Consider the following 12,580-nt stretch of genomic DNA (forward strand, 5'->3'; position numbering starts at 1 on the left):
TCTAGAGATGATGGTTAACAGAGTCCTCAAAATTCAAAGACTGCATTGCAAGTATTGTGAAGACTACATACCACATTTTGCTTTGATATAGAACACACTGACAATAGAGATAAGAAAGTGATTTTATCATTGTATCAATCAAATCACTGTGAAAATTTGATTTGGTTAGAAATTAATAATCTCCCACGCCTAGTCAGAGTGACTTACTGTATACTAGTGAGCAGATCAGTGTTCGTAACCATTATGAACAATGTCAGAAGGTGTTGTCACCATGTCACATATATGATCTCAGCTAGATCTCACACATAGCAGGAACAAAATAGAAAATTACGGCAACAAATGGAAGAAAGTGACAGAGTGGAGAAAACACATGGACAATTAACTATCAAAAAGGAGTACTAATGTGAAGCTCCAGTCCTACTACCAGCTAGCGCTTGGAAACTTGAACTCTATCACTGCATAGAGAACTTGCATGACCAATGTGGTGAGCAGCAAACCTTTCAGAACTTTCCTAATATACTACGCTAATATATGTGGTCTCCATTCAAACCTCAGTGATGTCCAGTCTACAAAACCCCTACTTTTCCTGACAGAAACTGAAATTTCCATTCCCCCAAAGAGTATGTAACTCTTCCAGTTATACACTCTTTGACTCCTTTTGTCCCAAAGGTGGGTTTTGTGCATATGTTTGCTCTGACATACCAGGTCAAAGAGTGCCTAACCTGGAATCTTCTGATTTTTCTCTGGCTGAAAATATCTGTACCCCATTCCATCAAATTCATTTGCTATCTCTGCCACTTCCCTAATGCCACAAACCATTTTGAATTTTTTGATTTCCTTTCTTTAAAAGTTGATATTCTTCAATCCAACTCTCCTAACAGTGAGGTCATTTTCCTTGGAGACTTTAATATTCACAATGCTATCTGGCTCCCCTACTCCGGTTATATAGATCAAGCAGGTAGATAGGCTTGAGTCATTTGCCATCAGCAATGATCTTACTCAAATAGTACATTTGCCTGCCTGAATATCAGACAATCCCAACCACTCTCCAAATACCTTGGACCTCTTCCTTACTAGTGATCCATCCAAGTACACCATGAATGCAGGTAGTTCTCTCTCTCTCTCTCTCACTGTATCCTCTGGGTGGTTCAGAACAAAATCTTGTGCTGATCTCTTCTCCCATGAAACAGCACAAACATAATCACTCACATCCACACATTGTATGGCATTTCAAGAAAGCCAAGTGAGATGATCTACACAAATCCTATACCGTATTTCCTTTGGTGGATTATTGCTTTGTCCATCTGATCCAAACCTATGTGCTGAATATATCACTGTAATAATACTTATCAGCAGGGAAACATTTATTCCCCATTCTATCCTAAGTTCTCATCTTCTGTCTAAGCCCTGGTTCTCCCACAGGTGTGCCAAAGCTGTACAAGAGAAGAATTGAGCATACCATAACTGGCTAGCATCCAAAAGTTCATCCACCTATACCAAATCCCAGAATAGTTTCAAGAAAACTATCACCACATCAAAAAATGACTTTGAAAGCCTTGAAAGCAGGAAACATGCATCCTGCCCACATGGCAGCCATGCATTCTTTTCTGTAGCCAAAACCATTGGTTCCAGCTTCTGCTCAACACTGCTCTCACTTGCAGCCTAATGGCTCTCTTGCATTATCACCACAAAAAAAAGCCAATCTCTTGGCTTCCTACTTCTCCTCCAATTCTTTCACTCTGATTATGGTAAATGTCCCCCAACCATCACACACTCTACTCAGTGTGTCTTTTTGCCAAAAAGAGAGAGGGAGAATTTTGCTCAAATTGGATACCAAAAAGTTTCCTAGTCCCAATAGCATTCCTTCAGTTCTCCTACCAGAGTTGACTCTCATTCTATGTCACCTTTTGTACACTCTTATTCCACCATTATCTATCCTGCAGTATGGAAACGAGCTCATCAACATCCGTATAAAAGGGAAACAAATTGATACCCTCAAACTACCATCCAATTTCTCTTACTTTTTCCAAATTTCCAAAGCAATGGAAAGAGCTTCATCACCAAACTGCTGTGCTATTTAGAAGACTCTCAGCTAATAAATGACCAACAATATGGGTTCTGTCAGTAGGCTAGTAAAGAGGCCTATTGACTGGGTCTGGCATAAAGACCTATTAAGCAAACTCCTATCATTTGGTCTACCCCTTGACTTCTGCACTTGGACTGCTAGTTTTCTGACTGGACGCTCACTTCAGGTGATGGTGGATGGTTACTTCCAAGTGTACAACCAATGCAGGGGTCCCACAAGGCTCTGTTCTCTCACCCACCTTATTCCTTTTATATATAAATGATTTGCTCTAGCAGACTACCAATCCAATACATTGCTTTGCTGATGACAGCACATTGCATTTCTCCCTTTTATTTGACAAATCCGACAATGCACAAATCATCACCATCCAAGACCCCTTAACCACTACCACCTTAAATATAGATCTCCAAAACATTCATCAATGGGGTTTGGATAATCTGGTCAATTTCAGTGCAAGCAAAACACAACTGTCTTATATCAAACACACAGAAAAAGATCCTTACTTTTGACCACACCCAAATTCCCATGCATGATGAGATTTATTCTTTGGATAACTTCTTTGGCTAACACTAACCTCAGATCTCTCTTCGCACAAACATATTACTTTAATTCCAAACAACTCCTAACTTTATACAAATCACAAATTCATCTGACCACTGAATATTACCCCCATATCTGGGATGGGGTAATATTCAACTACTGGATTCTAAATACTCCAATACCTCCAAATACTGGATTCTATACAGAAAAGGTAGGTCAGACTGATCAATAATCATCCTTTCAATGATACACTTCACTCACCCTCACAGAGGCACTCAGTTTCCGCTGCTTGCATCTTCTACAAATACTTTAACGGCTGCTGTTCATCAGAATTGGCATCTATAATACCCCGACTCTCTCTCTGTCAAATCAGTTCAAATGCATGCAGTAACTAATGAACACTCCCTTGCAGTGCATCTCCAGACTCACAGGACAAATTTCTTCTCCTCTTCGTTCATCCCTTCCACTGCTGCCCTCTTGAACAGTCTTCCATCTTATGTGTTTCCCAAAGAATACAATCCAGAGCCTTTCAAGATAAATTTGAGCAAGTTCCTTCTTTCCCATCTATGGTACTAGTATACTATAGGTTGACCAATCTCTCGTGGATGAGTTCTCCATAAAAAAAAATAAAAAAAAGTATATTTAATTTTTTAGTTATTCATTGAATTTACTTCTTATATCATCTAGCCATAAAGTTTCTGTGTTCCATTTCCACCAACCTTTATTTGTCTTTAATTTCTTAAGTTTTAGCCTAGTTTTCTTTAGCACTAAATAATTCAGAATCAATGCCAGCCTCAGAGTAATTTATGTGACTTTTCACCTGGTTTTATATCTATAGTCATTTTGATTCCATTCATTATAATCTGAATTTTTCCGGCTGTATCTTGTTTTATGTAAATTAAGCATGTATTTGTGATTATAAGTTTTTTTTGTCAACAAAAGCATGTTAGGAAATATCAGTATCAGTTTTAATTGATGTGAATCTTGTGTTTCACTATCATGGTATTTTGTAGCCATTTATACGTCTATAATTTATAATGGTAAAATCAGCTTTAGCAATGATAAGTTAATTTTGAAGAATCTGAATACTAATTACCACTTTTCTATAGTCATTGTCTAGAAGCATTGCAATCCCTACTTGTCTTACCTAAAACCATTGTATACAATTCTTATTTATCATTCCCAGAGTCTCCTGCTTTCCATCTTACTTCACATGAACTGAGGATTTAGAGTCAAATTATCTCTAATCTGACATTGTTGAGCTTGGTCACTTGTTGCATAGTTACATGCATATTGCAATACTGCAGAGATTTCTTGTTGACAATCTGGGTAGCCTTGTTCCTGTCTCCCCTGCTGGGCACAGATCCTTGTATTCTCATTCTTATATTTGTCATATGTAGGAAGATATATTCTGATTCTTGGGAAAAAATGTGGTAGTTTTACCTTTCTTCCCACATTGCATTGGTAGAACCAGGTAATTGAGTAGTCAAGCTGCCTCTCCAGGTTCATTTTGAAGTCAGTACTACTTTATGAGCATTATGCTTTCTAGTGATATTGAGGGGTACTACTACCTCCCGGTCTGTTTGACTACTCTTAGTCTGACCTCTATCCATTAATCTGTCTGGCTAGGATATGCATACTCCACCACTGCATCAAGATGGTAGTTATGTTGGAGCTCAACAATACATTATCTAAAAAGAATGACACATAGAGCCAGAACTATTTGTTCTAGTGAACCAACTCTTGCCACAGAACTCGATTATTGCTAATGGTTACAACCCCAGCAAAATAGATACTGCATGGCCTTCCTTAACATACTTGATCATAGCAAACTATTCCCATTTCCATGTATCTGGAGTATTTCTGAAAAGCTAGCCAAAGTGCTAAATAAATAAATCTTCACAGCACTTTGAAAACCACACATGAAACTAACAAACAACCCTTATTCTTTCTCCTAAACACAAATATCTGTTACAGAAGAATGTGTAAAACGTATCTGCCATTTAGCCACACTATTTTATCCTCCATTATAAAAAAAAAAAAGACATTCCTTCCAGACTAGTTTCAACCCCCACTGTTGAGGACTCATCATTGGGAAACTAAATTTGTGGATATGTTAAAGCTAACTCAATAGCAGAAGTCATATTTCTTGTATACAAGTAGAAGCAAAATGATGTATTACTATATTTTTTACTATACTATTTTTAACGTGAACTTTTTTTTTAGTAAAATCACATTAAATGTAGTATTAAATATAGTCTCTGGAAAAAATTCCCATGTTACTCCTCTTAAACACTATTATTATAATTACGGCTATTATAGTCTGTTTTGTTTAGGAGTGTCCCTTATTTGAATACATTGGCTATTAATACTCAAGAGGGGTATATTTAGGGCATTATTGGTGAGTATAGAAGGCAATTAAGGTAGAATAAAAGAGGTGGAAAAATTTTTGGTACGTACCTTTTTTTGATTCTACGATGTCTTCCACTTCCATGATCTCGCTGAAGGTTGTTTACAAACGGGGGTATTTTGACACGGGAAAATAAGTTTGGATAACCCGGGTTAATATTAATAATATATATATAAATGTATACATATATTATTTTGAATTAGGGTGAATTTTTTGTGTGTGTGGGGGGTATACTTATGTGGCAGCTGGGGCAGGGTTAACGGGGTGTGGAACCGTTTCGGTCGTGTGACCGACAACCAAAAAAATGTATCGAATTGAACTGCAAGGACCTCATTAAAATAAGGACTCAAACTTCCTTGAAATGATAGTTACTGGAAACGAAATGTGGTGTTTTGAGTATGAGCCCGAAACAAAGCGCCAGAGTGCTAAGTGGAGACCACCAGAAGAGGGCATCTGAAAAAAAAAAAAAGTCGCTTGGAGAAGTCAAAAGTAAAGACAATGCTGATTTGTTTCTACAATTCCAAGGGCATTACCCACAAAGAATTTGTTGCCTGGCCAAACGGGCAATGGTAAGTTTCATCTCGAAGTTTTGAAGCGATTGATAGCGAGAATTCGTTGCGTATGGCATGAATATCGTGATGCAGGCAGCTGGTCACTTTTGTACGATAATGCACCATCTCATCGTTCGAACATTGTGAGACAGTTTTTGAGCAAAAAGTAAGTTTGTGTGTTGGATCATTTGCTGTATTCACCTGATTTAGCGCTCTGTGACTTCTTTCTCTTCCCCCGACTTCATTTGCCGATGAAAGGAAATCGATATGACACCATTGAAAATGTTCAAGCGGCAGTAACCACGACCTTCAACAGTATCCCAAAAATCGGTATAAAAAATTCATTTAACGAATTAATTGACTTTCCAAAATCTGTATCGAAGCTGAGGGAGAGTGTATTGATTGAAATAAATGAGTTGAATAATTATAATTTGGCTGTGCTTTATTTTCTATCAAAAGTTTGGTTTCTTTTTGGACAGAGGGTGTACACATACTGGCCACTGGCTTAGAAACTTTTATACAGATGTACGTAAACATTATGCAGTGTATATGTGAAATACTTGGTCATGTTCATCACCACATGTTCTAGGCAACTATTTAGGAATACTGCTGATCAGTAATCATCAATGGTGTTGATCGCAATCGGAAAAACAAAGGATCTTTTGGAGTTCAATAAAAGGCTTATTGTGGGTGCCTGTCTGGCTGGAGTCATGAAACAGTAGAGCACTGGTTTCTCAAAAGGTGAGATATTCTGGGTGTTTATTAATCAGTGGAAAAATAACCCACATTGCTTGTCTAAGAGGTGTAACTGTGGTCCTAAGACAATCTGTCAGGAACAAGATTAGCATCGTCTGAGAAGGCTTGTAAGTACAAACTGAACTTCCTGTATGCACATTTGACTGAAGGCTGTTCCCGACCCATATCTCACCAAATTATGAGCAGGGACTTGAAGAGGATCAGTATTAGGAGTCACATGCCTATACGGAAGCCACATATTTTTGTGAAAAACCAGAAAGTTTGTCTACAGTGATGTCAGAAACACCATGAATGGACACTGAAAGACTGGGGGAAAAAAAAAAGTCGTGTGGTTGGCAAAGTTTGGTTGGAGACCCGTTAACATTATATGCTGAATGCTGAAAGGTCGGGTGTCATCCAAGGATTATCTGAATGTTATTGCCAGTGAAGTCCCTACTACAATGTTCATGTTTTATCCAGCAGGTGGCAGTTGTTTCATGGACAACAGTGCTACTGTCCATCATGCAAGAATTGCTTAGCAGTGATTCAGCAAGCATGATGGTGACTTTTACCATCTTCCATGGCCACCACAAAGCTCAGATCTGAACCCCCATTGAGAATTTCTGGAACATGTTAAAAAAACAAATCCGGGAACGAAGTCTTCCATCAAATCTGAGCCAATTAAAGGAATTTCTGGTGAATGCCTAATATGTTGTAGATATCGATACAATCCAACACCTTGTGGAACTATGCCAAACCACATATGTGCTGTAATTCGTGGTAAAGGAGGTCCAGCACAGTATTAAATAAAAGTTTCTAATTCAGTGGCTGGTATGTGTACAATTTAACCTATTAACAGCTTTATATTTTGAATTTTTTTTAATGGTATTAGCATTTAATTCTTTTATTTCTTTAAAAAAATTATAAGGTAATTCAGATCATTGAAACTACATTTGTCAATGAGAATGGTGTCGAAAAAGTCACTGAGAACACCAGAAATGAAGATTTAAATGAAAGATCTATTCAGTATGCTTCCAGGTATGTACAACTGCATTAATATCTTATTTACTGCTACCTCATACTGCACTGATTCATTATAATGCTATTTGTTGTTTAACATTTTTCCATGAAAAAAATAAATCCTAGTTAACTGAAAATTTGGAAGGATCTGCTGAGAGGATCTGCTTTGTAAACAAAATTTAAATCATACAATTGTTACAGGTCTCCCTCCACCTTTCCTGATTCATCAAGTCAGAAGAGCAGGTGAAAATTCCCAAAACTGGTTTTGTGAAGAAGATCATGTAATCCAGTCTTTTCTGACATTCACGTTTTTTGTAAAATGATGTGACACATGATCAGTTTGAAAAGCTTCTTTATCATCTCCCCCTGCCCCTCCGTAAAATTAAATCATCATCCTGTCCAGTAACATGCTTACCTATTACCTCAAGCCATCTCTTGGTTGGTTTTCCTATCATTCTTCTACCGATATATTGAAGAGTCTGTCAAGGCATCCTCTCCTCTCCATACTGTTTACATGCTGCAACCATATTCCTTGATATATTGTATTATAGATATCATAATTAGTTTATTCATTATATCTTTGTTTTTCATTCAGTCCAGACCAGTAATGTATGTCTTGCAGTTGTTGTTCTTTATCGCTGATGATCCAGGCTTCACTCTTATTGATAAGTATTCTTTTTGCCAGTATCTTTTATGGCGTAATTTGCTGGACCGAAAACTTAATTATTCCAAGAGCATTTCTTCTTTTGAATTTTATTATTAATATCAATTTCTTCTTTGAAAGTCAAGGTATAACCAAAGTTATACCTTGTTAAAGCAGTTTACTTGCTCACGAATTGTACTTTCCATACATATTTACTTTGAATTGATTCTTTCTTGAAAGGCCATAATTTTTCTTTTCAAAGTTATTTCCATATTAAGTTTTTCAGCAATGAGGTTTAAGTGGTGTATGAAATATTGTTCTGTACATCGTTTAACATGTGTTGTCTATAAATACTATATGTGTTGGTCTATTGAATTCATTTTGCTTCTCAATTAATAATTTCATAGAAATGGGAAATCCATTTTGTGCTCGCCTATCTTATCACTGTACTGTTTCTCTTATTTGTTTATAATATTTGTATATATTTTGTAAACGCTATTGAGGAGATTTATTCCTAAATAATTTTCTGTCTTTTTGGTAGCTATTTTTATAAACTAGAATAATTATAGCTTTTTTCATTAATTCTGGCAGATCTTCCATTTCATATTTAATGAGAGTTTCATCAGCATATTTGAACAGTTTCTTGTTATTACCATCTTCTCTAGAGTTATTGTTTTTGAAGCTATTTAATGCACCATTCAATTTCTATATAAAAATGTGTGCTACCAGATTATTTTTGGATTATGATGTTTCTAATCCTTTCTTAGTATGTAAACATAAATCCTGAAAATACTGTAGCCATGCAGTTTTATGAATCACAACAGTGATTCTTACATTCTCTCTCTCTCTCTTGTTTCAAATTATTTAAAATTTTTAAGTTGGTTTAAATTCTGCTAAATCTCTGTCTACATTAGGTATGAAATTCTGACCTGCTCTGTGTCTTCTTATCATTGCTCTTTCAGCTGTGGCTTTCTTTCTGTTGTATTTAGTCTTATCTTCAATTGATCTGATTGATATGTACTTCATGAACGTTTTCTGTAATCCTACTTTCTAAGACAGGCTTGTGTAGCTCTGTGGAAGTGACATTTGCATCCTCTGTACTAGGCTGCCCAAAGAAAGACTTGCATTCAATTCTAGTTGCCAACTAGAGGAATTTTCTCTAAGCCTTTCTTCGACTGGTTTCCAAGTTAGTCAATTGCTGCCATGAGCAATCAGGGTTTTTCCCCCCTGGAAACTTGGGTTTTTCTTTCTGTAAACTCAAGAAAATTAACCATAGAACTCTCACAATTTCAGACAATAACATATTGTGTTATGATTAGGGACCAAGAGATGGTGACACTTGTCAGTCGTTTCTTCATTGAATGCTGCTTATAATTAGTGATAGTCTTGGGCCAGCTTTCTCTGATTGCCTGCTGATGGAGACTGAACTACCCTTTCAGTCTCCAAAAGATAGATAGGGCTGAAATGGCCTCACCTACTCCCTATAAGGGAATAAAAGGCACTAGCTCATATTTTTTTAACTAAGGCCTCTTTTACAATGCTATTTCTTCTGTTTTTTCTAAGCTTTCAAATGCTGTCTGTTTTAATATTCCAAATATATAATATAAATACAAATTACAGGTATATGCAAATTTTTACTTATATTAAATAAATGAAATTTAATAGTAATAATTCCAAAATTACAGGTAAATGTGTTTTATTTATTTAATATAAAAGAAACCAAACACAATGAACCACAACTGAAAGAAATGTGTTTCTACTGCAGATCTCAAAAATTCTCCCACACACAAGTTTTAAAAATACCAATAAAAAACATAAAAAATCCAACCAAAAAATCATAAAAGAGAACAGAAATCCAACCGAACAACCCACCAATACTAATTCCTACCAAAGAAAAAAGTTTCCACATCCACTTCACCAACATCAGTGGCCTTAACAGCAATATATATGATGTGTACCACATCATGTCTCTCATCTAAACCAGAACTACTATTCCTTTCAGAACTGGCATCCTCAAAACCATTGTACGCCTAAACTTCCCAAACTACACAGGTCTTTCTGCCACAAGGGTGGCACATGCATTTGTCAGAACCAACATACCACGACAGAGACTGCAAATACTTGAATCCCCACTATTTGATCTGCTTTGGCTCAATTCTTTACCAAATCAATCTGCCCTTTTCATATGCTCCCTCTATCGCTCTCCAAAATTTTCTCTCTATAAATCTCGACTTTCTGCAGTCTAAATACCCCAATAGTGAGGTCATCCTTCTTGGGGACGTGGCTCCACTTCTCCAGCTTCACCGATCAAGCAGGCACATATATCGAGGTGTTCGCCATGAACAGTGACCTATTGCAGATCATCAGTCTTCCTATCAGAATACCAGATAACCTCCTCCAGTTTGCCAGCACACCTGACCTCTTCCTAACAAGCTTCCACATTTGGTTATTGGAAATTTAGGCCCACAACCTCAAACAAGTCTCATTTGCCACAGAACAACTGTCACCTGCCAGTTCACGGTCTCATTCCACTCCAAATTTTCAACCACCATCCAAACCTTGTTTCTCAAAAAAATGTGCCAATGCTGTAAATAAAAAAACTTCTGCTTACCATAATTGGCTCAAGATTCAAACTTCAGCTGCCCTCACTGCCTATACTGCAGCTTGCAACATTTTAAAAAGAATCATCACCAAATTCAAGTCAGATGTTGAAACAGCCAAATGCTGCAAATTCACCTCCTGTCCAAATGGTAGTTGCTCCTTCTGGTCCCTTGCCGAGGCCATTAGGTGCAACTTCTGGCCACCCAGGTTTCCACCACTCTCACATCCCGATAGAACTGTGATTACTTCATCAACTTACTGGCATCACTCTTCTCTTCCAATTGCTGCATTGATAACCTGGGCAAAGCACCCTCCACTCTACAAAGAATGGCTCCCTTCACGTCTTCCAATAAAAAAAAATCCGAAGTATCCTTAACAACCTGAACAAGGCATCTCATCCTGATGGTATCCCACCTATTGTGTTAAAAAATTGTGCACCAGAACTAATACCTATCCTTTATTGCCTCTTCAATCTATCCTATTCAACTGGCATCTACCTTACAGTTTGGAAGTAGGTCTGCATCCAGCCCATTCAAAAGTGATGAAAGTTAACCAATGAACTACTGTTCAGTTTCTCTGCTTGTGTTCTCTCAAAAATAATGGAGAAGATCATCAACAACCAATTCTTGAACCATCTAGAGATATACTGACCAATCAGTAACCAGCAGTATGGATTCTGCCATCTGCGATCTACAGCTGATCTTGCTTTCACCACCCATCTATGGACTAAGGACATGGAGAAATTTGGAGAAACTCACGTGGTTGCCCTTGACATTTCAGTCATTTGGTCAGGTTTGGCACAGGAGCCTACTCACCAAACTGCTATCCTCTGGTCTGTCTTCCTCACTCTGCAACTGGATCGCCAACTTTCTCACTACATGTCATGGAGGACAGCTTACTCTTCTCAGATTTCCCCACCAATGCTAGGGTTCTGTTTCACCCACTCTCTTCCTCTTGTATATAGATGACCTGCTTTCTCTGACTTCCAATCCTAACCATAGCTTTGCTGACTCTCCTTTTCATTTAAGAAACCTTATAGTGCTCAAGTATTAGAATCCTCAAGATCTACCATGACCAGGGACCTGAACTAAGATATCCTAGCTATATCCCAGTGGGGTAAGGACAACCATGTAAACCTCGGTGCCACCAAAACTCAGTTCTGTCTGATCTCTTGCAAGAAAGAGCTTGCATCCCTCTCTCTTACCTTCAGTAATACTGAGATATCCAAACATAATCAGATTTCTCTTCTTGGACTGACTTGCCCTTTCAATCTTTCCTGGCATAAAAATATTTCAACTATAGTTTCTGCTGCTGCCAAAAAATTTGCTGTACTTTTTTGCACAAGACACTACTTCACAGATGCTAAATCTATACAAAGCTCATATCTGCACCCATGGAATATTGCTCCTCCATTTGAGATGGTGCACTTATAGTGCTCAAGAATCGAGCAATCCTCTCTAAGATTGCTCGATTCTATCTAGAAGAGGGCAAGCTAGCTAATTAATGATCCCCTCTCAGACACCACTTCAATCCTTCTCTCAGAGACATTCAGTTCTGCCTTGTGCCTCTTCTACAGATACTTTAATGGACAGTGATCTGCTGAATTGGCCACTATTATTCATTCACTCCTCCAAAATCATTAAAACAAGAGGTACTGCTAATCAACACCCTTTTACATTCCATCTTAAAACTTACTGAACCAACTTCCCTGCCTCCTCTTTTATTCCATCTACGGCTGTCTTTTGGAACAGTCTCCCCCACTCTAACCTCCCCAAAGATTACAACCCTCAGCTGTTCAACCAAAATGTGAACAGATTTCTCCTCTCTTCTATTCTTCTTGCCCATCCAGCACTATATACTATAGGTCTTGTGGCCTTTCTTGTGTGGATAAAATATATATATATAAATAATAATAAAAATAAATAAAGAAATTCAGAATATAATATGCTCTTAAAGTTTGAATTTTTCTGACTTTGTTTGTTTTTTAATTAAAT

General features: G+C 37.4%; 1 protein-coding gene across 4 annotated transcripts in view; it reads left to right on the plus strand.

The window, feature by feature from the left end:
• The window catches only part of LOC150106429 (eukaryotic translation initiation factor 2-alpha kinase 3-like), a 326,794-nt gene that overhangs the window by 181,709 nt on the left and 132,505 nt on the right, over positions 1-12,580 (plus strand). For all 4 annotated transcript variants that reach the window (XM_090393133.1, XM_090393132.1, XM_090393130.1 and 1 more), the window contains one exon: positions 7,251-7,360. In XM_090393133.1, coding sequence (XP_090249259.1) covers positions 7,251-7,360 — 110 coding nt within the window. The remainder of the gene's footprint in view (positions 1-7,250; positions 7,361-12,580) is intronic.

The sequence above is a fragment of the Typopeltis vanoorti genome, chromosome 5, assembly GCF_054136105.1.
Source record: "Typopeltis vanoorti isolate ZY-2024b chromosome 5, IOZ_Tvanoo_1.0, whole genome shotgun sequence".
NCBI classification, from domain to species: Eukaryota; Metazoa; Arthropoda; class Arachnida; order Uropygi; family Thelyphonidae; genus Typopeltis; species Typopeltis vanoorti.